This window comes from Hordeum vulgare, chromosome 7H, assembly GCF_904849725.1.
Source record: "Hordeum vulgare subsp. vulgare chromosome 7H, MorexV3_pseudomolecules_assembly, whole genome shotgun sequence".
Taxonomy (NCBI): domain Eukaryota; kingdom Viridiplantae; phylum Streptophyta; class Magnoliopsida; order Poales; family Poaceae; genus Hordeum; species Hordeum vulgare.
In genome coordinates, this window is record NC_058524.1 from 612,909,408 (window position 1) to 612,935,504 (window position 26,097).

Below are 26,097 nucleotides of genomic sequence, written 5' to 3' on the forward strand. Positions count from 1 at the left end.
ACCTCTGCCTACGCGGTCCATTTCTTCGGAACGACTTCACTCACCTATGGAGCACATGATATGGAAAGCTTGGACCCTCCCAAGGTCAAGTTCTTTTCTTGGCTGGCTGCTCAAGCTTGGATTTGGACAGCCGATAGGCTGGCCAAGCATGGATGGCCGAACTATGATATGTGTCCGCCATGCAAGCAAGTTCAGGAATTCGGGTCACGCCTCTTCTATAAATGCATGTTCATGCTCAGACTTTGGAAAATGATTAATGACTGGCTTCTTTTGATCGACTTTGATACTTTTGATTGACATCTACAAGACTCCGTTAGCGAATGGTTGCCGAAGAGATCCGACGATCGCACGCCCAACAGAAAAGGCCATGTCGTCCCTGACAATGCTTATGGAATGTACCATCTCAAAGGAGCGAAATGCCCGTGTTTTAAACACAAAAGCACCCCAACATCCATCTCGTTCAATAATATTCGGTGTAGATAAAACTGTGGATTTTGGCCGGAGCAAAGCAGCCGGAAACTATTGTACCGGTCGAAACGGACGAAAACAAATTTCCTGAGCGAAGTACTCCGGTCGGCGGCATCCCAGCTCGCAGGACCGCCACGGAAGGTGAGGGTGAAGCAAATGCGTTCCTTCCGTGGCGTGCCGTGCTGCACCCTGGCCTGACCGGACACCACGCCACAACCAGTGCCGTGCCGCAGTCTTGCCTCCAACGTACGCCTCGAGTCTCCTACCCGCTGACACCACGGTCCCACCTCGAGCTCACCGGTAATCCCCTCCCCTGCACAGTCCCCGGTCGGCGCTCATCCACGTCGTCGTCGCCGCCGCACAGGGCCGCCGTCAAAGCCAGCACACCCGGCCCACACGCTGCACCGTCCTACCACTGACACTCAGGCCACCCTCCATAACCCCACCTGTAAGCGGCGTCGGTCGTCCAAACTCCGGAGTCACGCGGGGGAGGAGTCGGACGTGGCGGCCCGCGCGGCGCGGCGCGTCCCGTAGCTGCTGCAGCAGCAGAGAGGGGGTGGGGCCGGATGCCATTCCGCGGTATAATTCCGGCCATTTAAAAGGCACGCCGTGGCGTTGGTTGGCATCCCTCCGTTCCACAACACGCAGCACGCCCGCCTCATTTCCATCCCACCTTCCCACCCATCCCCCTGCCTGCCTACCATCTCCCTCCCTCTCGTCCACGCCTCCGGTCGTTCCCCTTCTTCCCTCTGCGTGCCACTCACCGGGCGCCATGACGGAGGAGGCCGAGGGATGTGTTGCGGTGGCCGAGGCGGCGGGCATCATCTGCTCGCTCCGTGCGGCGGACCTGGCCGGGTGGACGCCGCCATGGAAGACGAGCGGGCAGCCGTCCTCCGAAGCCATGGCGAAGAAAGAGGAGACGGGCTGGCCGTCGGTGGCGCGGGGGAAGCGGACGCGGTCGTCGCGCTCAGGATCCGCGGCAAACAAGGGGAGGAGGTGGGCGCGCGGCAGCCCCGCGTCTCCGCTCGACTACAGCGGCGGCTCCGGCTCCGGCTCCGGCGCGTCCACCAGCGGCGGGGAGGACGGCGCCTTCTGCTCGACACCGGCGACGGCCGCCATCGCCGCCACCCCAGCTTCTTCCTCCTTGGGCAAGGTAGGTACCTAGTCGAGCGCGCGCACGTCCATGCTTTCCCTTGTTTGTCTCCTTTCTCGTGTGTGGTTGGCCGCCTGCCTGCCTGCGTTTGTGCTTTGCTTTCCGTCGTCGCAGCGCCTGATTGGACGGACGAATCTACCCCTGTACCATGTCATCAATGGTATGGCAGTGAGAGGATGTGCAACTGCATCGGGGATGAAACATCGTTTTCCTCCCCCCTCACCGCACCACACCCGCCTTTTTGTTGGCAAAAGATCTTTTCTCGCATCCCTTTTTAACGAATGTTTTCTTCGGTCCAACTCCAGATACCCCGCTTCTTGCTCCACTCATCCCACTTCGTCTTCGCATCAAAAAGTCCAATTCACGGGCGTCCGCTCTGAATGTCAATGGCTTCCGATTTTTTTTTTAATCTTGCCACGGTCGTGTGATGGATGGCTCTGCATAGCCATGGCCATTACGTTGTATGGTACTAGTACGTTGCGCGTGCTTGACTGCAATTCACAGCGGTTGGTGACTCCTGACCACGAGCTACCGCTCCTGACTGCACGCCTTTCCCCAAACCACATTCTTTCGTGAGGGCAGTGCCGTAATTTCCGCCGGCCCTTATCCTTGCGTGCATTTGGATTTTTCTCCCCGCGCCGCGGTGGCTAGCAGTGGCCCCTGCGGCCGGGCCCCACCCGCCATGCAGTTGGGACTTTGTTTTTTTTTACTGGACAGTTGGGACTTTGTGACCCACGGTGTCAAACCGGCGCGTCGGCGGGATCCACGTGGCCGCCGCCGATTGGCTCGACCTTGCGCCCGGGTCGCGCGCTGCGTATGGCCGTGCCGCCGGACACGGAGGTAGACACGACGTGTCGTGGCCACATGCCTCCCGCCACGTGTACCGTCCCGCACGCCAGCAACACACAGAAACACCTTTCGGTTGGTGGCGCACACGGTACACAGCCGCTTTCCCAAACCGTACGTACATGGCCTCGCGCAGGCCCCACATGCCATCGTCCCGTCAACGAGAAACCATTTTTCTATCTACACATTCATCAATTTAAAAACCCCAACTTCTGTTTTAAGAAAGAATTTAAAAACTCCAAGTGTGTAGTAGATGGTAGGATGACAGGTAGCAGGTGGTCGTTGGTGTCCACGCACTGCCGATGGACCGATTCAAAAACCCAAAACCTTAATGCGTTTCACGTGATGTGGCCAAAGGAGCGCCGGTGCATTCTTACTACCTGTTCGGTTTCTCTCCGCTCCATCAGCTGCGCTTCCGGAGCCTATTTTGACGGAGCGGCTGACACCGAGCTCCACAACTACACAGAGTGGAGCGGCGGGGAGAGATTCCGAACGAGGCCTTAGTGGGGAGTTACTTTGGCCGGCATGCTCATCATCATCATCATCGTTCCTTCATGCCTCGCTCGGTTTTTTTCTTCTTATTTTTGAATAAACAACATGTGTCAGCTGCCGTTGCTTTCATTCTTTCCGCTGGTCGTTGGTTGGTTCCACTCTCGCTTTCTTGATTCTCTCTTCCTACCAGCAGCATCTCGTAAGCTAACAACTGATCTTGCAATTGTTCTTCTTCTGCCGCTGCTGCAGGTGGGCTCTGCCGGAGGAGCTCGGCGCCCGTTGATCATGCCGGCCCCGCCGCCCCGCGCCGCGGGGCAGAGGTCCCGGAAGAAGATGGTAAGTTTCACGCTCGCTCCATACCATACATTGGAAGCGAGTTTGGCTGGGGGCAGTGCAGTAGTACGAAGCCGTGTTTAGATATAGTCATACATTTGAACGAAGTTGTAGACTTTTACTACTAGTCAGGTTTCCATCGAATTCCTAAACCGCGTCAGCAGGCGGCACAGTCCAGGCAGACGGAGTCAGTCGTAGGAGAAGTGAGGCTGTTCAATTGGCTGGCATTCTTAATTGGTTTTTAGTTGCTTTGCCTGGTGGAATAAAGCGGGTGGTGCAACCACTTGTTGCCACCATAGGAATCAAAGATGAAGAGAGAGGGAGAGGCAGGCGGATAAAAGCGCGCGCTTGCTGTCCATAGGACCAGAAAGGCAAGAAAGCTGCGTGCCCAAAAAGATCATCTCCTCATCAACGCCGGATGGTCGGCCCTGTCCCGTCTGGAGTGATGACCGGTTGCATCATATATTCAGATTGCCCATAAAGAAATGATGAAGGAGAAAAATAGATTAGCATATGGATGGCTTTTTGGCTTGCTGGATCTGGCCTGAACTTGTGCCGTGGTTTGCTGCAGAGGCTCCCGGAGGTGAAGCAGATGGTGCTGTCCCTGTCGGCAGAGAACGCCGTCCTTCGCCAGGTAATTCATTAACAAGCACCATCAGCTTGCTCTTTCTTATATTTCCCCTTGGTATTTTTAGAAGAAGGTACTCTTCTAGTTTTATGAAAAATTGTTTTCATGTTGTTCTTATATCAACATATTCCCTTTGATTCGAACAGGAGATGGAGTCGCTGCAGATGGCCTGCAAGGCGCTCTCCAAGGAGAACGGCACACTAGAGGTGAGTGCCACGCACGCGCACTATTATACCAATCTTAACTTCTCAGTAGCAGCGTAGCATAGATAGATGCTTCCATGTTGGGCGAGATGTTCTCTGCCCGAGTGTGCAATCATAAGCACATAGAAAGAAAGAAAGAAAGAAAGAAAGATAAACCGGTTGGGCGCCTCCCACTTGCATTGCCTGGTAGAGCAAGCCTTCAAGCACAAGTGAATGGATGAATCGATGGCAAAAGAATAAGAGTGAAAAATCGATCGTCCTGAGCCTCCCAGCGGGGCACCAGACCACTGGATGGGTCCTGCTTTAATCTCTCTGTGCTGTGCTGTGGTTCGTAGCACGATTTTTTGTTTTGATTTGATGGTCGCAACCCTCTCAACCACCGTTGCTGTTGCCGTCCGGAAGAAAACTGACTGCGACCGGTGCCGTCCGGATAAGCTTCAGGCCAAGGTTATAAGACGTGGATTTTCGTCGTCGTCGTCGTCTTGGTGTGGTGTCGCTGGCCATGGGCCCGGCGGGGTTAGAATATGATGAAAGTTGATGCCATTAGACGGAATTCCTGCTGAGCTATAAGTTACTTTCTGAGCTGGACACTTCACTGTCTATACTGTATTGTACGCAGTTCAATCATAGTTTTAAATAGCCCACTATAGCCTCGCTATAGCCTTTTCAGCAGGGTGTCGCTAAATGGTATCATGTACAAATATACCGCTATAGCTGATTTAGAGGCTCGCCGCTATTTGCCGTAGCCTGCTATTTAAAATATTGAGTTCAATACTTGGGCGTGCTGTATGTGCAAATGGATGCACAGCACAGTGATATGTAGAAGTAGAAGATGTCTTTGCTTGGTGTTAGCTGGCCGTACGCACGCTGTCCAGAACAGAATCGTGTGCGATAAAGAAGGCGAGGTTGCCGCTGATCCTACCTGCAAGCAAATGGATCCGTGCGCACCTGCCCGGACGGGCACGACGATCTCGTGCCCTTCTTTAATGCCCTGCTACAGCGCTCCCGCCATTACTATAGTGGAAGATGCATGGTGTAGGTACCATCCTCGTCTCTGCTTGACACCAAACAAACAGCTGAACAAGTTGCACGGTGGTGGCAATATGTTTAGGCTGGGCCAGCCAGCTGGACGGTCCCTGCTTGATTTGCTTTCTCCCTGCTCTCCTCTTGTCTGGCATGGCACCATCGCCGTGCTCTCCTCTACCAATGCCGTGCCAGTGCTCTCATGGCGAGCATCCTGCCCTGCTAATGTAGCCACAGATTGGTGCATGCTGCGTTTCAGCGTTTGATCATAGCATTAGCTCACTCTGCCTCTGCGCTGCTAATGACTAAAATTCAGCAACTCCTCATCCGAATTTCCCTCTAGATTTCAGAACCCAGTCTGTCGCCGTCGATCCGGGGATTGGTTTTCTAGACGAGCCGGAAGTTTGGGACGCTGCCTTTGTGTGAAGGTCATACTAACATTTTCCTTGTGAACAATTTCACAGACAAGGCTGGAGCATTCTTCCTCGTCAAGCAAGCGGAAGAGGACCGAGTCCGAAGAGGAGGAGCGGCGACAAAGGAAGCCGCAGCAAGCCGGTGGCGGGTTCGCGCTCCCTGACCTCAACATTCCGGCGCAGGATGTCGCCGACGCACCAGCGGCTCCGTGATGGCTCCGCTTGGGAACCCAGTCCATCTCCGGTGGTGGCGCCTGACGGCTAACCTGATAAGTTCATTAACCGTGTATAGGGGAGGAGGCTGAATCTGAGGCTGGAAGGCGCGATCTCTGATCGCTCGTGCTGGCAGGGAGGAAGAGCAATCGGTCGTGTTACCTTAGCTATTTTTCTTTCTTCTGTTTAGTTTTGAGATTTTTCTTTTGAACTGCCAGCAACGCTGGCTTTGTATTAAGATAGGTCGGGAGCGCAGTTTACAGGGTAGTCGCAAGGGTGCGATCAAGAATGAAAAGCGGGCAAAACGCCCAAGAGGATTACAGACAAAGAAGAAAAACGTAGGGTTGAGCATGGTCGGCGGCTCCCCAAAGTTTTTGCGGGTTTGGAACTGGGTAGAATCCAGCTGAACATGATTGCGACGCGTGGCGCTACTTTTTTTTTTTTTTGAACGGTCATGGGAAAGGGATTCCCATCAAAATATATTGCTCAAAAAGCTGTCAAAGCCAAAAGTTACCCCTTAAGCTATGGCTGATTCAGTTTATAACAAAAACTTGATTGAAAACCTAAATAAATTGACCCAGTTTAGGAGGAAAACCGGAATCCCACCTCCTCAGCCTTGAACCTGCGCCACCATCGTCGTAGGACGAATGAACATTGTTCTACTATAGGGCTAACTTAGAAAGGAAATGGGGTTGATGGACTTTTCCACTCGTGCCACGGGCGACAGGGAGGCGACCTCGAGCCAGGGACGATTCTAGGGGGGACGAGGGGGGGGGGGGGGCTAGGCCCCCCTAACAAATTGATTTTCTACTATAATAATGATTGTTATAGCCAAAAAACTTCATTTCATATGAACTTTGCCCCCCTATGCTTGGATGCTGGCTCCGTCCCTGCCTCGAACCTCCCGAATCCCACAATTAATGGTCGTTCCCAACCACCCCCTCCTCATTATCCCACCTCCTCAGCCTCTCCTCCCCTCCCACCAACCCTCATCTCTCCGATCTCCTTGTGCGATGGCGGGGGAGAGGCGTGGAGGCCGAGCGAGGCGCGTTCGTCCTGCGGCGATGGTGGCGGCCCCGATGGCTTCCCCCGTGCCGATTCCGGTGGCGCAGCTGCCGGTCGTGGAACTGTGGGTGGTCCGGGGCTCTTCCCCGACCGTCCGAGTGGCCGAAGATCATGGTGGATATCATTCGGAGATCCACCTTCGAGGAACGAGCTCGGTTCTGCGAAGACGACGGGGGAATGGACTACGAGCTGATCTTCTGGCCAATACAGGATGCGGAGGCTGCGAATCCAATCCAGGTGTTGCGGTGGCGCGGGTTTAAGGCGGAGAGTGCCTCCCGTCTCAACATTCGTTCACTGTCGGTGCTGGAATTGTCCCAGCTTCCTCCCGATGCGCTGCCTCCGGGGGTCAGACCGCCCCGCACCCCCTGAAGACTCGCGCTCCTGGCAGACACCTCCAACATTCGGTGCTTGCCACGGGGGTGCGGGGGCGTCGGGCGGGGGATGAGTTGCCTCGCAGCTTGGAACCACAACCATGGTCGGGAGATCGCGGTGAGGTTTACACTCACCGTAATCAGGTACCTCGATTCCGACTGAATTCCTCCCGTATCTGTGCTTATTCTAAGAGAGTTTGTAGTGACCATCTGGTCATCGAATCCGAATGTTGTTCTCTCGGATCGGACCCTGTGCTCATTGTTCCTAGGGAAGGAGTTTCTACTCCGGTCAAACTGCTTTGTCCGGCAACGAACCGGGAGGAGGTGGCCAAACCACCAAAGGCACCTGATATCAGTCCGAAAATGACGGGTCTCGGTCCCTCTCCGGTTCCTGCGCCTCTCATCCATGGATGTGTGGTTAGGAGGAAAGCTCGTTTTCAAAAACCGTCTTCCCTTGTGGGAAACGTATCCGAGGAGGTGACGGAGGAGTTTTTCAGATAGCTCTGGGTTATTCCTTCCCTTGTGCGCCGTCGACCCCATATATACTCCTCTCCCCTCCTCCAAACCCTAGCTTTGCCATACCTAACACCTTTTGGGTTAGGAAAGACCTCTTCCGATCCAGAACGTTTACCAGAGATGATTGCTTCCCTCTGAAGCACCTTGGTCGATTTGATCCTATACCGACCTCCTTCAAGCTTTCAGTAGAAGGGATCGGGCATGGATCTCTATCCTTCACTGAGGTGGTTAAGGGGGGAATGGAGGTTGGACGTCAGCAACAGCAGCGGTCTCCGCGCCCCAACCTAACAAGAAGACAGTGCCTATCCAGGGGGGCAAGCCCAGCCTCCTCAACCTCCCCCTCCTGCTCCTGCGAAGCCACCCCAAACCATGAACAAAGGGGGGGGAAGTGGCATGGAAGAATCAGGCTGTTGGAGGCAATCCGGCTGTGATGGCACCAATAGCACGTCCGCCGGCGATCCTGACCCCTCGTGTTGTCCAAGCTCTGGATCTAAGGTACAAAGAGATGACCTGCTTCAACTGTAGCTGGTTCGGTCATTACGTTGGTAATTGCATTAAGCCCAAGAAGTGCTTCATCTATGCGGGAGGGCACAATGTTAACAATTGTGCAGCATGGGCTCGTCAACATCCCACTGCCACCTACTTTGGGAGCGCTGCTACGGGTCTAGGGTTTTATCATATTGACGTCCATGTGTCTACAGAATCGAGTTGGATGAATTATAAAAATTGTGCATTACTTCATGTTGTAAGGGGAGAGGTTTCTGCTTCTGAACTGTTGATGCAACTGAATGGAATCTTTTGCAAGAACAAGGAGTGGCCCTGGCAGATAAGAGAACAGGAGGATAAGAAGTTTATGTTAAGGTTTCCTCCCCGGAGAAGTGTTGATGATCTGATTGATTTTCCTCCGTGTGATTTACCTATTGATGGTGTCTCAGTTAAGGTTGTTGAATGGCAAGGTATGTTGAACCACTATGCAGGATTAACTGGAGCATGGGTATAGATCGAAGGGGTACCTCCAAAATGGTGCGCTTGGAAAGTATTTGCTCAAAATTACTTCCTGCTTTGGTATTCTTGTGGATGTAGATTGGAATGGCATTTCTAAAAGCTTTTATGAGACCATTCGTGTGAAGGTTGCATGTAGAGACCCTGCCAAAATTCCTTTTGAGAGACTTGTGGAAATGAAGAAGAAATTATATTTGTTATTCTTCACTGTTGAAGGTTTTGATCAGATTAGTGATGAGGATGATGATGATGGAGTTGATCCTGATGAGGAAGATCTTGACAAAAGCAAAGGTGGGGAGGAGGATTTTGAGGGTAATCTGGACACTACTGATAAGGACAGTCAGGAAGATGATGCCAATCCAATAGATGACCTTGATAAGGCTAGTTTCATTAAGAAGGATATTCTTGCCTCTGCATGTGGCAACAAACAGAGAAGTGTTGTTTCTGCAACTGAATTCCATCCTAAGATGTTGTTGGAGAATGCTCACACTGCCTTCATTGAGGAAATCAAAAGATGTGGACTCCCTGAAAGTGATAATTGTGACAAGGTTGATGAAGAAATGATTTCTCCCATGAGGATGTTTTCTTCACCTCCAAAAGATGGGGAACCCATGTCTGTCCATATGGATTACATCTCTCAGCAACTGAAAAACTTTGACATGGTTGAATCTGATGAAGAAGAAGGAGATAATCTATGAGAAATGCAATGCTTACCTGATGAGTTGATAAAAGTTATTGTCTCTACTAAGAGATCTCTGCTAGATACCTTGGGAAAGGCTGATTCAAAGAAAAAAGGGAGATTCCAGGAAGGGGCTTCTGCCAAATGGGGTCCAGTGTTATCTAGCAGGCCAACCACTCGTGGACATGGGGACATCAACATTATTGATAAAGCCAAAGCCTATCAGAAGAAGACGAATTTGGAGATACCCCCATCATTCAAAGGTAATTCCTTTCCCTGTCTAGATAATTATAACCTTGTGGACCAAGCTAGGAAAAATGATATATGTATTGGTAATGATGATAATGAACAAGGTGCTATTCTTTATGACATGATAGAAAATGAAAAACTAAGATGCCTTCAATTTGCTGATCTTAACCCGGGAATTGTTCTCCCTGATAATCTAGATGTGGTTATTCAAACTCATTCCTCACCACATGACATTATTCCAAGATCTAAAACAGTGGGCATTGTTGTTTTAGTGAGGGATAGCCCAACCCTACTCATGAAAAAGCAAGCCTTGTGGCTTGTCACATCCTTTTTAAATCTCACGATAGGAGACTTTTGGAATATCAGGGGTCTAGTGTTGGGGAACATCGCATGGGAAACAAAACTTTTCCTACGCGCACGAAGACCTATCATGGTGATGTCCATCTACGAGAGGGGATGTGTGATCTACGTACCCTTGTAGACCGTACAGCAGAAGCGTTAGTGAACGCGGTTGATGTAGTGGAACGTCCTCACGTCCCTCGATCCTCCCCGCAAACCGTCCCGCGATCAGTCCCACGATCTAGTGCCGAACGGACGGCACCTCCGCGTTCAGCACACGTACAGCTCGACGATGATCTCGGCCTTCTTGATCCAGCAAGAGAGACGGAGAGGTAGAAGAGTTCTCCGGCAGCGTGACGGCGCTCCGGAGGTTGGTGATGATCTTGTCTCAGCAGGGCTCCGCCTGAGCTCCGCAGAAACGCGATCTAGAGGAAAAACCGTGGAGGTATGTGGTCGGGCTGGCGTGGAAAAGTCGTCTCAAATCAGCCCTAAAACCTCCGTATATATAGGGGGAAGAGGGGGAACCTTGCCTTGGGGCTCAAGGAGCCACAAGGGGGTCGGCCGAGCCAAGGGGGGAAGGTCTCCCTGTTGGGGAACGTCGCATGGGAAACAAAAATTTTCCTACGCGCACAAAGACCTATCATGGTGATGTCCATCTACGAGAGGGGATGAGTGATCTACGTACCCTTGTAGATCATACAGCAGAAGCGTTAGTGAACGCGGTTGATGTAGTGGAACGTCCTCACGTCCCTCGATCCGCCCCGCGAACAATCCCGCGATCAGTCCCACGATCTAGTACCGAACGGACGGCACCTCCGCGTTCAGCACACGTACAGCTCGACGATGATCTCGGCCTTCTTGATCCAGCAAGAGAGACGGAGAGGTAGAAGAGTTCTCCGGCAGCGTGACGGCGCTCCGGAGGTTGGTGATGACCTTGTCTCAGCAGGGCTCCGCCCGAGCTCCGCAGAAACGCGATCTAGAGGAAAAACCGTGGAGGTATGTGGTCGGGCTGCCGTGGAAAAGTCGTCAAATCAGCCCTAAAACCTCCGTATATATAGGTGGGAGGGAGGGGACCTTGCCTTGGGGCTCAAGGAGCCACAAGGGGGTCGGCCGAGTCCAAGGGGGGAGGACTCCCCCCCCCCAAACCGAGTTGGACTTGGTTTGGTGGGAGGGAGTCCCCCTTCCTTCCCACCTCCTCCTTTTTTTTCCTTTCTCTTGATTTTCTCTTCTTGGCGCATAGAACCCTTTTGGGCTGTCCCACCAGCCCACTAAGGGATGGTGTGCCACCCTCAAGGCCTATGGGCTTCCCCGGGGTGGGTTGCCCCCCGGTGAACTCCCGGAACCCATTCGTCATTCCCGGTACATTCCCGGTAACTCCGAAAACCTTCCGGTAATCAAATGAGGTCATCCTATATATCAATCTTCGTTTCCGGACTATTCTGGAAACCCTCGTGACGTCCGTGATCTTATCCGGGACTCCGAACAACATTCGGTAACCAACCATATAACTCAAATACGCATAAAACAACGTCGAACCTTAAGTGTGCAGACCCTGCGGGTTCGAGAACTATGTAGACATGACCCGAGAGACTCCTCGGTCAATATCCAATAGCGGGACCTGGATGCCCATATTGGATCCTACATATTCTACGAAGATCTCATCGTTTGAACCTCAGTGCCAAGGATTCATATAATCCCGTATGTCATTCCCTTTGTCCTTCGGTATGTTACTTGCCCGAGATTCGATCGTCAGTATCCGTATACCTATTTCAATCTCGTTTACCGGCAAGTCTCTTTACTCGTTCCGTAATACAAGATCCCGCAACTTACACTAAGTTACATTGCTTGCAAGGCTTGTGTGTGATGTTGTATTACCGAGTGGGCCCCGAGATACCTCTCCGTTCACACGGAGTGACAAATCCCAGTCTTGATCCATACTAACTCAACTAACACCTTCGGAGATACATGTAGAGCATCTTTATAGTCACCCAGTTACGTTGTGACGTTTGATACACACAAAGCATTCCTCCGGTGTCAGTGAGTTATATGATCTCATGGTCATAGGAATAAATACTTGACACGCAGAAAACAGTAGCAACAAAATGACACGATCAACATGCTACGTCTATTAGTTTGGGTCTACTCCATCACGTGATTCTCCTAATGACGTGATCCAGTTATCAAGCAACAACACCTTGTTCATAATCAGAAGACACTGACTATCTTTGATCAACTGGCTAGCCAACTAGAGGCTTGCTAGGGACAATGTTTTGTCTATGTATCCACACATGTAAATGAGTCTTCATTCAATACAATTATAGCATGGATAATAAACGATTATCTTGATACAGGAATTATAATAATAACTATATTTATTATTGCCTCTAGGGCATAATTCCAACAGTCTCCCACTTGCACTAGAGTCAATAATCTAGCCCTCACATCACCATGTGAATTACATTGTAATAAATCTAACACCCATACAGTTCTGGTGTTGACCATGCTTTGGCCGTGGAAGAGGTTTAGTCAGCGGGTCCGCTACATTCAGATCCGTGTGCACTTTGCATATATTCACGTCCTCTCCCTCGACATAGTCGCGGATGAGGTTGAAGCGTCGTTTGATGTGTCTGGTCTTCTTGTGAAACCGTGGTTCCTTTGCTAAGGCAATGGCACCAGTGTTGTCACAGAACAAGGTTATTGGATTCAGTGCGCTTGGCACCACTCCAAGATCCGTCATGAACTGCTTCATCCAGGCACCCTCCTTAGTCGCCTCCGAGGCAGCCATGTACTCCGCTTCACATGTAGAATCTGCTACGACGCTTTGCTTGGAACTGTACCAGCTTACTGCACCCCCATTAAGAATAAATACGTATCCAGTTTGCGACTTAGAGTCGTCCGGATCTGTGTCAAAGCTTGCATCAACGTAACCTTTTACGACGAGCTCTTCGTCACCTCCATACACGAGAAACATCTCCTTAGTCCTTTTCAGGTACTTTAGGATATTCTTGACCGCCGTCCAGTGATCCACTCCTGGATTACTCTGGAACCTACCTTCCATACTTATGGCCAGGCTAACATCCGGTCTAGTGCACAGCATCACATACATGATAGAACCTATGGCTGAAGCATAGGGGACGGAGCGCATATGCTCTCTATCTTCATCAGTTGCTGGGCACTGAGTCTTACTCAATCTCGTACCTTGTAGAACTGGCAAGAACCCTTTCTTGGACTGTTCCATTTTGAACCTCTTCAAAACTTTATCAAGGTATGTGCTTTGTGAAAGTCCTATCAGACGTTTTGATCTATCCCTATAGATCTTAATGCCTAGAATGTAAGCAGCTTCTCCTAGGTCCTTCATAGAGAAACTTTTATTCAAGTAATCCTTTATGCTCTCTAAAAACTCTACGTTGTTTCCAATCAGTAATATGTCATCCACATACAATATTAGAAACGCCACAGAGCTCCCACTCACTTTCTTGTAAATACAAGATTCTCCAACCACTTGTATAAACCCAAATGCTTTGATCACCTCATCAAAGCGTTTGTTCCAACTCCGAGATGCTTGCACCAGTCCATAAATGGATCGCTTGAGCTTGCACACCTTTTTAGCATTCTTAGGATCGACAAAACCTTCGGGTTGTATCATATACAACTCTTCCTTAAGGAAACCGTTAAGGAACGCCGTTTTGACATCCATCTGCGAGATTTCATAATCGAAAAATGCAGCTATTGCTAACATAATTCTGACGGACTTAAGCATCGCTACGGGTGAGAAAGTCTCATCGTAGTCAACTCCTTGAACTTGTGAAAAACCCTTTGCCACAAGTCGAGCTTTATAAACGGTCACATTACCGTCAGCGTCCGTCTTCCTCTTAAAGATCCATTTGTTCTGAATGGCCTTACGGCCCTCGGCAGTACCTCCAAAGTCCACACTTTGTTCTCATACATGGATCCTATCTCGGACTTCATGGCTTCCAGCCATTTGTTGGAATCTGGGCCCACCATTGCTTCTTCATAATTCACAGGTTCATTGTTGTCTAACAACATGATTGATAAGACGGGATTACCGTACCACTCTGGAGCAGCACGTGGTCTCGTCGACCTGCGTGGTTCGACAGAAACTTGAACTGGAGTTTCATGATCATCATCATTAACTTCCTCCTCAACTGGCGTCGCAATGACAGAGGTTTCCCTTTGCCCTGCGCCACCATCCAGAGGGATGAGAGGTTCGACAACCTCGTCAAGTTCTATCTTCCTCCCACTCAATTCTCTCGAGAGAAACTCCTTCTCGAGAAAAGCTCCGTTTTTAGCAACAAACACTTTGCCCTCGGATTTGAGATAGAAGGTGTACCCAACTGTCTCTTTTGGGTAACCCATGAAGACGCACTTTTCCGCTTTGGGTTCCAGCTTTTCAGGCTGAAGCTTTTTGACATAAGCATCACATCCCCAAACTTTAAGAAACGACAACTTTGGCCTTTTGCCATACCACAGTTCGTATGGTGTCGTCTCAATGGATTTTGATGGTGCCCTATTTAAAGTGAATGCAGCTGTTTCTAATGTATAGCCCCAAAATGATAACGGCAAATCAGTAAGAGACATCATAGATCGCACCATCTCTAATAGAGTACGATTACGACGTTTGGACACACCATTACGCTGTGGTGTTCCAGGCGGTGTTAACTGTGAAACAATTCCACATTGTCTTAAGTGAGCACCAAACTCGAAACTCAGATATTCACCCCCACGATCAGACCGCAGGAATTTGATCTTCTTGTTACGATGATTTTCCAGTTCACTCTGAAATTGCTTGAACTTTTCAAATGTTTCAGACTTGTGCTTCATCAAGTAGACATAACCATATCTACTTAAATCGTCAGTGAAGGTGAGAAAATAACGATATCCGCCACGTGCCTCCACGCTCATCGGACCACACACATCGGTATGTATGATTTCCAACAAGTCACTTGCACGCTCCATTGTTCCTGAGAACGGAGTCTTAGTCATCTTGCCCATGAGGCATGGTTCGCACGTGTCAAGTGAATCAAAGTCAAGTGACTCCAAAAGTCCATCAACATGGAGTTTCTTCATGCGCTTTACACCAATATGACCTAAGCGGCAGTGCCACAAAAATATGGCGCTATCATTGTTAACTCTAACTCTTTTGGTCTCAATGTTATGTATATGCGTATTGCTATCAAGATTCAATATGAACAATCCTCTCACATTCGGTGCATGACCATAAAAGATGTTACTCATAGAAATAGAACAACCATTATTCTCTGACTTAAAAGAGTAACCGTCTCGCAATAAACAAGATCCAGATATAATGTTCATGCTCAACGCAGGCACTAAATAATAATGATTTAAGTTCATCACTAATCCTGACGGTAACTGAAGTGACACTGTGCCGACGGCGATTGCATCAACCTTGGAACCATTTCCTACGCGCATCGTCACTTCATCTTTCACCAGCCTTCGCCTATTCCGCATTTCCTGTTTCGAGTTGCAAATATGAGCAACAGAACCGGTATCGAATACCCAGGCACTACTACGAGAGCCGGTTAAGTACACATCAATAACATGTATATCAAATATACCTGATTTTTCTTTGCCCGCCTTCTTATCTGCCAGATACTTGGGGCAATTGCGCTTCCAGTGACCCATACCCTTGCAATAGTAACACTCCGTTTCCGGCTTAGGTCCAGCTTTGGGTTTCTTCGTCGGATTGGCAACAGGCTTGCCGCTCTTCTTCGAATTGCCCTTCTTGCCTTTGCCGTTTCTCTTGAAACTAGTGGTCTTATTCACCATCAACACTTGATGCTCTTTACGGAGTTCAGACTCAGCGAATTTCAGCATCGCAAACAACTCGCCAGGAGACTTGTTCATCCCTTGCATGTTGTAGTTCAACACAAAGCCTTTATAGCTTGGCGGCAGTGATTGAAGGATTCTGTCAGTGATAGCTTCTTGCGGGAGTTCAATCCCCAGCTCAGCTAGACGGTTTGAGTACCCAGACATTTTGAGCACATGTTCACTGACAGATGAGTTTTCCTCCATCTTGCAAGCATAGAATTTATCGGAGGTCTCATACCTCTCGATCCGGGCATTCTTCTGAAAGATAAACTCCAACTCCTGGAACATCTCAAATGCTCCATGACGCTCAAAGCGACGTTGAAGTCCCGGTTCTAAGCCATACAAGACTGCACATTGAACTATTGAGTAGTCCTCCTAACGTGCTAACCAAGCGTTCTTAACATCCTGATCAGCCGTAGCGGGTGGTTCATCTCCTAACGCAGCATTAAGGACATAATCCTTCTTCCCAGCTTGTAAGATTAGCTTAAGATTACGAGCCCAGTCTACAAAGTTGCTTCCATCATCTTTTAACTTAGCTTTCTCTAGGAACGTATTAAAATTCAGGATGACTGTCGCGTGAGCCATGATCTACAACACAAATATATTCAAAGTGGACTTAGACTATGTTCAAGATAATTAGAGTTTAACTTAATCAAATTATTCGCTAAACTCCCACTCAAAAAGTACATCTCTCTAGTCATTTGAGTGGTTCATGATCCACTTACACTAGCTCAAGTCCGATCATCACGTGAGTTGAGTATAGTTTCAGTGGTAAGCATCCCTATGCTAATCATATCATCTATATGATTCATGATCGACCTTTCGGTCTCATGTGTTCCGAGGCCATGTCTGCACATGCTAGGCTCGTCAAGCTTAACCCGAGTGTTCCGCGTGCGCAACTGTTTTGCACCTGTTGTATGTGAACGTTGAGTCTATCACACCCGATCATCACGTGGTGTCTCGAAACGACGAACTGTAGCAACGGTGCACAGTCGGGGAGAACACAATTTCGTCTTGAAATTTTAGTGAGAGATCACCTCATAATGCTACCATCGTTCTAAGAAAAATAAAGTGCATAAAAGGATTAACATCACATGCAATTCATAAGTGACATGATATGGCCATCATCACGTGCTTCTTGATCTCCATCACCAAAGCACCGGCACGATCTTCTTGTCACTGGCGCCACACCATGATCTCCATCAACGTGTTGCCATCGGGGTTGTCGTGCTACTCATGCTATTACTACTAAAGCTACATCCTAGCAAAATAGTAAACGCATCTGCAAGCACAAACGTTAGTATAAAGACAACCCTATGGCTCCTGCCGGTTGCCGTACCATCGACGTGCAAGTCGATATTTCTATTACAACATGATCATCTCATACATCCAATATATCACATCACATCATTGGCCATATCACATCACAAGCATACCCTGCAAAAACAAGTTAGACGTCCTCTAATTTTGTTGTTGCATGTTTTACGTGGTGACCATGGGTATCTAGTAGGATCGCATCTTACTTACGCAAACACCACAACGGAGATATATGAGTTGCTATTTAACCTCATCCAAGGACCTCCTCGGTCAAATCCGATTCAACTAAAGTTGGAGAAACCGACACTTGCCAGTCATCTTTGAGCAACGGAGTTACTCGTAACGATGAAACCAGTCTCTCGTAAGCGTACGAGTAATGTCGGTCCAAGCCGCTTCAATCCAACAATACCGCGGAATCAAGAAAAGACTAAGGAGGGCAGCAAAACGCACATCACCGCCCACAAAAACTTTTGTGTTCTACTCGAGAAGACATTTACGCATGAACCTAGCTCATGATGCCACTGTTGGGGAACGTCGCATGGGAAACAAAAAATTTCCTACGCGCACGAAGACCTATCATGGTGATGTCCATCTACGAGAGGGGATGAGTGATCTACGTACCCTTGTAGATCGTACAGCAGAAGCGTTAGTGAACGCGGTTGATGTAGTGGAACGTCCTCACGTCCCTCGATCCGCCCCGCGAACAATCCCGCGATCAGTCCCACGATCTAGTACCGAACGGACGGCACCTCCGCGTTCAGCACACGTACAGCTCGACGATGATCTCAGCCTTCTTGATCCAGCAAGAGAGACGGAGAGGTAGAAGAGTTCTCCGGCAGCGTGACGGCGCTCCGGAGGTTGGTGATGACCTTGTCTCAGCAGGGCTCTTCCCGAGCTCCGCAGAAACGCGATCTAGAGGAAAAACCGTGGAGGTATGTGGTCGGGCTGCCATGGAAAAGTCGTCAGATCAGCCCTAAAACCTCCGTATATATAGGTGGGAGGGAGGGGACCTTGCCTTGGGGCTCAAGGAGCCCCAAGGGGGTCGGCCGAGTCCAAGGGGGGAGGACTCCCCCCCAAACCGAGTTGGACTTGATTTGGTGGGAGGGAGTCCCCCTTCCTTCCCACCTCCTCCTTTTTTTTCTTTTCTCTTGATTTTCTCTTCTTGGCGCATAGAACCCTTTTGGGCTGTCCCACCAGCCCACTAAGGGCTGGTGTGCCACCCTCAAGGCCTATGGGCTTCCCCGGGGTGGGTTGCCCCCCCCCCCCCGGTGAACTCCCGGAACCCATTCGTCATTCCCGGTAACTCCGAAAACCTTCCGGTAATCAAATGAGGTCATCCTATATATCAATCTTCGTTTCCGGACCATTCCGGAAACCCTCGTGACGTCCGTGATCTCATCCGGGACTCCGAACAACATTCGGTAACCAACCATATAACTCAAATACGCATAAAACAACGTCGAACCTTAAGTGTGCAGACCCTGCGGGTTCGAGAACTATGTAGACATGACCCGAGAGACTCCTCGGTCAATATCCAATAGCGGGACTTGGATGCCCATATTGGATCCTACATATTCTACGAAGATTTTATCGTTTGAACCTCAGTGCCATGGATTCATATAATCCCGTATGTCATTCCCTTTGTCCTTCGGTATGTTACTTGCCCGAGATTCGATCGTCAGTATCCGCATACCTATTTCAATCTCGTTTACCGGCAAGTCTCTTTACTCGTTCCGTAATACAAGATCCTGCAACTTACACTAAGTCACATTGCTTGCAAGGCTTGTGTGTGATGTTGTATTACCGAGTGGGCCCCGAGATACCTCTCCGTCACACGGAGTGACAAATCCCAGTCTTGATCCATACTAACTCAATGAACACCTTCGGAGATACCTGTAGAGCATCTTTATAGTCACCCAGTTACGTTGCGACGTTTGATACACACAAAGTATTCCTCCGGTGTTAGTGAGTTATATGATCTCATGGTCATAGGAACAAATACTTGACACGCAGAAAAACAGTAGCAACAAAATGACACGATCAACATGCTACGTCTATTAGTTTGGGTCTAGTCCATCACGTGATTCTCCTAATGATGTGATCCAGTTATCAAGCAACAACACCTTGTTCATAATCAGAAGACACTGACTATCTTTGATCAACTGGCTAGCCAACTAGAGGCTTGCTAGGGACAGTGTTTTTTCTATGTATCCACACATGTAAATGAGTCTTCATTCAATACAATTATAGCATGGATAATAAACGATTATCTTGATACAGGAATTATAATAATAACTATATTTATTATTGCCTCTAGGGCATAATTCCAACAGTCTCCCACTTGCACTAGAGTCAATAATCTAGTTTTCATCACCATGTGATTCCAACGAATCCAACACCCATATAGTGATGGGGTCTGATCACGTCTTGCTCATGAGAGAGGTTTTAGTCAACGGTTCTGAAACTTTCAGATCCGTGCGTTCTTTACAAATCTTTATGTCATCTTATAGATGCTGCTACTACGTGCTATTCGGAAATACTCCAAATATCTACTCTACTATACGAATCCGTTTCACTACTCATAGTTATTCGGATTAGTGTCAAAGCTTGCATCGACGCAACCCTTTACGACGAACTCTTCAACCACCTCCATAATCGAGAAAATTTCCTTAGTCCATTAATTACTAAGGATAAATTTTGACCGCTGCTAGTGATTCAATCATGGATCACTTTCTGTACCTCTCAACAGACTTTGAGTCAAGGCACACATCAGGTGCGGTACCCAGCATGGCATACTTTAGAGTCTACGGCTAAGGCATAGAAGACGACCTTCGTCTATTCTCTTTATTCTGCCGGGGTCGGGTTTTGAGTCTTACTCAAATTCACACCTCACAACGCAACCAAGAATTCCTTCTTTGCTGATCTATTTTGAACTCCTTCAAAAACTTGTCAAGGCATGCATCTTGTTGAAACTTCCATTAAGCGCTTTCGGTCTATCTCCATAGATCTTTGATGCTCAACGTTCAAGTAGCGCAATCCAGGTACTCCTTTGAAAACTCCTTTCAAACAACCTTGTATGCTTTACAGAAATTCTACAGTACAACATGTTTGGGTAAGGCTATCGATAACTCGATGAATAAGACTAGGATTTTAGGAAAAAGATTAAAGGCTGGAGTATAAATTTAGAGGCAGCTATGAAAAAGAAGAAGAAAGTTCTTTTACAAGAATTTGACATCCTTGATGTGTTTTCTGAAACCAATCGTTTAGATGCCAATGATAACATTCGTTTGGAGGATATTAAGAAAGAATTAGAGGATATCTGGAGGAAAGAAGAAACTGCATTGTGGAAGCGATCGAGAGATAGGAGGATCAAAGATGGTGACAAAAATAATAAATACTTCCACGCGTTAGCTAACCATCGTCATACGAAGAACCACTTATACGAATTGAATGGTGATGATGGTCCACTTCACTCCACCAAAGAGATCCTGGAAATTGCCACTTCCTTCTATAGAAACCTCTTTGGTTATCAACATAAGCATAATATTAGCTTGGGTCCTTCCTTTTGGAAGGAAGAAGAGATGTTTACTCTTGAGGAAAATGAGATATCACAAAAGAATTTCTCTGAGGATGAAATTAAAGAGGCCATATTCAGATCCTATGCACATGGTGCTCCAAACCCTGATGGCCTTTCTTTTTTGTTCTATCAATCCTTCTCGGAGTTGATTAAAGCTGACTTTATGGCCTTGTTGAAAGACTTTGAAGAGGGGAAAATTGACATCTATAAGTTGAACTTTGCCATAATTGTTCTAATTCCTAAAGAAGCTGATGCCAAGGATATGAAGAAATTTAGGCCTATTAGCCTTCGAAATTGTGCAGTTAAGATTCTGACTAAAGCAATGACTACTAGACTGTCCCCTATTATGGATAGACTGATTTCTCCCAATCAAACTGCTTTCATCAAAGGGAGATTTATTCTTGAGAGTGTGGTGTTGGCTCATGAAGTGATTCATGAAGTCAAACGGTCCAAAACTCAGGGGCTTGTGCTCAAATTAGACTACGAGAAAGCTTACGGTAGAGTCAGCTGGGAGTTTCTCTTTGAGATGCTAGAGTCTAGGGGATTTGGGGCCAAATGGATCACCAGGATCAAAAGTGTTCTGCTAAAGGGTACGTTTAGTATCCGTATTAATGATGTGACTGGCCCCTATTTTGTTGGTGGCAAAGGCCTTAAACAAAGGGACCCGATATCTCCCATTCTTTTTAATCTTGTTCCAGATGTTTTTTTTTTCTAAAATGCTAGTTAAAGCGTCTCAGCAGAATCTCATTTCAGGGATTCTACCTCATGTAATACACACAGGGATCACCAGCTTGCAATATGCTGATGATACTCTGCTTTTCCTAGAAAACTTTGTGAAAAAGCAAGATACTTTAAATGGATCCTATCTTGCTTTGAAAACATGTGTGGGATGAAAATCAATTTTCATCAGAGTGATCTTTTGACTATTAACATTGAGGATAAGATGGCTAAATCTTTTCCCCAAATTTTTAGTTGTAAGGTTGGGACCTTCCCTATTAAATACTTGGGTGTGCCTTTGCACTATGACAAATTGCGTAGGGAAGACCTTCAACCAATAATTGACAGGATCATCAGATGTATTTCTGGTTGGTTAGGTAGACATCTTACTTATAAAGGGAAACTGATACTTCTCTGTGCGTGCATCGTGAGTAGTCCTGCTTATCTTATGGTGGTAATCAAGTTTCCCAAATGGGCTATTGAGGCTATTAATTCCCAAATGGCTCATTCTTTCTGGGGGAATATGGGAGACCAACACAAATATCACCTGACTAATTGGGGGCTGATTACCAGGAAGAAATTCTTTGGGGGTCTAGGAATACCTAACCTCAACGAGTTTAATATGGCCTTATTGGCCTCCTCGGGGAAGAGATTTTTTGATAATAAAAAAAGACTGGAAAGATGTTATTCTTTCAAGTATAACACTGAATATCCCAATGTACTTTGGTCTAAATCTGATAATGCATCTTCTTTTTGGAAGAGTGTAACATGGGCTCTAAATGCCTCCAAGACTTTCTACAGGTGGAAAATTGGTAATGGTAGGAATGTCAAGCTTTGGCACGATTTATGGGTTGGGGAGTGTTCCCTGAAGGTGCAGTTCAGGGAGTTATTCTACATATGCAACCAACCTGAGTGCACTGTTTCTCGGGTTTGGGATGGTGTAGATCTTAAGCTCTCCTTTAGAAGGTGTGCAGATAGTACAGGGTTCGATAAATGGAACCAATTACTTGATATTATTCAGGGAATTCCATTATCTGACGCCCCTGATGTTCCCATATGGATGTTGGAATCCAATGGAGTGTACTCTGTTAAGTCCTTTCATAGTACTATTAACTTTGGTGGGGTGGCTTCTGCCATAGGTGACAAGTTATGGAAAATTCTTTGTCCACAAAATATCCATGTATTTCTTTGGCTAAGTGTTTATAATAAAGTCTTAACCGGAGATGACTTAGCTAAGCGAAAGAATGTCGATGATCCTTCTTGCTTATTTTGTAATGAATTGGAATATGTACAACATCTATTTTTTGATTGCATAGTGGCTAAATGCATCTGGAAACTTTTTGCTAAGTCCTTTCAGATGCAAATTATGTCATGCTTTAAAGATATTTGTGCCTTGTGACTGATTCATAAGAAAGTGCCAGTCCAGAATATGATTGTTGTTGCCTCCTTGTGGAGTATTTGGAGACTAAGAAATGAATTTTGTTTCCACGATCGATCTTGGAAAAGTTTGGATTGCGTGCTTGTGAAACTTCCAAGTTTTCTTCGGCAATGGGGTGTACTCTGCGATGCCACACAGGAGGGAGTGTTGCGACGATTCATCACTAAGCTTGACAAATACCGAGGGGAACTTCTACGCATCGCTTGGAGGAGTTTGTAACCCTAAGATTCATTTTCCTGTTTGCTTGTTAGTTGTTGTGACCTTTTCTATGGTTGGAATGTCGTAAACTTTTGGTTTTCTCCTGCAATTTGAATGTCGTGCTAGAAGATGTGTATGTACCTGGCTTGACTTTTCTTCATTAATAAAGTGGAGCGGGGGGGGGGCCTTTTATTAAAAAAACCGAAACGAAAACCATACAAGTAAGAAGATTACATGAGATGAGAAAAAAGGACATCCATGACAAGGCCCGACCTAGCTAGCAGACCGAAGGACGAACCCATAGAAGACACAAATAGATGTGGGTGTTGTCGGAGGATCACAATACCAAGACTAAGCAAGCAACCTAAAACACCACACCGACGTGCATACCGACCCTCACGAGACAACTCAGGAGCAACCACAAGTAGCGAGTAACAACACGAACCTTGACTGGGGGATCCGCCATGAGAATTCAAAACGATTAGCAAGTTGGGAAGGCATCTTGCGTCGTCGAAGAGAAAAGGTGAAGCAGGAGAACACCAACAAGACTAAGCTCACCGCAGCACAATGACAACCAAGGAAGGAACTTGAACATGCATAACAACATGACCGACACGAGGAAACACCACTGAATAGGGACACATAAGGAAGCAGGGAGAAGCAACACAAACCACCTTCAACCCCAACCGGTCGCACCACCACCACCAACATTCCGGTAGCAAACAACACCCACACAACAACCATGTTGACCCCAAAGACGACGCCTTCAAAGAGTTGTGACGCTGGTTGCGCCGCCACCATCCTTACAGGAGGACGTGCACTGAGGTTTCCCCGGAGGTCTCAACGAGGAGGGTGCAAACAACAGAAACAACGACGCCTCCAAGAAGGTTAGCGGCGCCCACAGGCGTCACCGCCGCTGGCTCCAGGTGGAGCAACGCTTTTGGCCAAGTTGATCTGACACAGTCCCGATGATCGGCTGAGTGAGGTGGGAGCCGATCTGCACCATCACAAGCGACCCAACCGCCCCGTCGCTGCCCATGATCAGATTCTGACAACCGCATGACCGATCCGGGCGGATCCGACCCACGCACACCGGGCCTGTCGAGTTTCTCCCTAGCCGATACTCGAGTTTGCCAAGTATCACTAGCCGACACAACTTAAAGGTGTGGAAGATATGTCGTACGGAGCACCTGTCAAATAGGCATGACACATCCTAGCACCTGTCGCCCAGGCATGCCTTGATATATTCACTGAATCTTCGTGTAAGATGAACCCACTCCACCTCCCGCCTGTGTCTTTCAGCGCTGCTCCACAAACAATGCTCCCAAGAGAGAAACAACACCGCAATGTTGTCATCGTACGATGTGGAAGACCACATCCTAGGATTTCCCACGGAGTAGCACGAGTGGGTCGACAATAGTTACAAGATGATGTCTTCATCAAGCTAACGGCACAGAACGTCACCATCGCCCATCGTTGGCTCGGTTTTAACCGGCAACTATGTCTCCCCGACTCGCGGTCGAGACTAGATGACCGATCTCGAGATCCGACCACCCAACCTCAGGAAGACCACCTCTGACGGAGGATATGAACACCACCACCAAGCCCATGGTTGGCACCCCGGGCGCCCGCGTGATGCATATCAAGACCAGGAGCGCCACCACGACCCGAAATCGAACCGGAGGTTGAGCGGTTGCAACATGACCGCCGCCTGCTGCGGCTACACACCCGTCGCCACACTCTAGCCGTTGTTTTCTGCCATCACCGGACTGACTCGCACCCCTCATATCCATCTCAAATATAGGGACGATATGAGGGTTCGCGGACGCGTCCGGGCATGCTCGGTTAGTCCACCACGTAGGACGCGTATCCCACACCACATTTTCTCTTTGTTTATTCATTCTTTTTTTATCTTTCTTCTTCTCCATCAATTACGTGCAAGTGATCGGACATACGAGGAACAATATGAGAGTTGCAGCTGTAGAGATGAAAAGGTAGGGGTTCAAAACGGACATGTCTGGTCACTGAAAGGACGCGTACGCACACGTTTGAGGGATGAGATTTATAAGTTCCAGTTGTAGATGCTCTAACACCTGAATTTGTTGACCTCCTGTGACCTTGTCTGCGGCCTACCTTGAAGGTTCAATGATGACACCACCCTGTTATTAGAGAATTACTTGATACAATATTTACTCCTACTCTCCATTGTTCCTTGGGAAGCCAACTGTTGTATACATGTGTTATTCGGGGTGCATTTCCGTTCCTAGAAAGGGCCCTCCACATTTGTGCACGGTCGGAGCTACGTTGCTTGAGATTGTACTTCATTGAAGCTTCCGCATATGCAACGATTTGCAACCTTAGAGCATCTCCAACGGCCTTGCTATAATGGATTGCTAAAAACTGGATATAGCAAGAGAAAAGAAAATGTTTACAAAGCCAATATGTTTTTTTGCTTTGCTAGCCTTTCCATAATAGCAATCCAAAACCGGAATTCCAAGTTTCTTGTCGATTCTTTCTATACTAGACAATTGCATATATGAATGAAATGAACTTCCAATTTATACGCATAATAATTAGAGCATTTCATCCATCACCAGAATTAACATCATAGGAACACCAACCAAAAATATTGTGAATGTAAAGTCAAACTTCAAGCATAGAACCGAGGGAATTGTGCAACAACATAAAAGTTCATCATCGGTGCATGAGTAACACCATAAACCAAAAGTGACATGTTTCTCTCAAATAGCACCGCCACCATTGCCACTGTAGTACCCTTTTGACGCCAAGATTTGGTCACGACAGATCTCTAGATAAGCCAGAGCCTTCTCATCTAGACCACTTTGATCCATGAACATGATCCTTCGCTCATTCTCCATCATCTTAGCCATCCCCTCGGCAGTCACCTTCCTCTCCTCGATCTCGGCCAACCTCTCCTTGGTTGATGTCCTCCTCTCCTCGGCTGTCGCCCTTCTCTCTTCGTCCACCAAGTTCCTCTTATCGGCCT

At 48.0% G+C, this 26,097-nt stretch overlaps 1 protein-coding gene across 1 annotated transcript; it reads left to right on the forward strand.

The window, feature by feature from the left end:
• Window positions 1–1,102: 1,102 nt before the first annotated feature.
• On the forward strand, window positions 1,103–6,203 carry LOC123412170 (zinc finger CCCH domain-containing protein 18-like). Its single transcript, XM_045105110.1, has 5 exons — window positions 1,103–1,621; window positions 3,209–3,295; window positions 3,864–3,926; window positions 4,067–4,126; window positions 5,611–6,203. Exons 1-5 carry the CDS (start codon window positions 1,241–1,243, stop codon window positions 5,770–5,772), a joined length of 753 nt encoding a protein of 250 aa, XP_044961045.1. The 5' UTR covers window positions 1,103–1,240; the 3' UTR covers window positions 5,773–6,203.
• The last annotated feature ends 19,894 nt before the right edge of the window (window positions 6,204–26,097 follow it).

What these genes read in the sequence shown, in the direction of transcription:
- LOC123412170 (XM_045105110.1), top strand. Translation starts at nt 1,241, where the DNA reads ATGACGGAGGAGGCCGAGGGATGTGTTGCGGTGGCCGAGGCGGCGGGC. An exon ending in AGAGGTCCCGGAAGAAGATG is followed by an intron (nt 3,296 to 3,863) that starts GTAAGTTTCACG and finishes GGTTTGCTGCAG; the next exon opens with AGGCTCCCGGAGGTGAAGCA. An exon ending in AGGAGAACGGCACACTAGAG is followed by an intron (nt 4,127 to 5,610) that starts GTGAGTGCCACG and finishes ACAATTTCACAG; the next exon opens with ACAAGGCTGGAGCATTCTTC.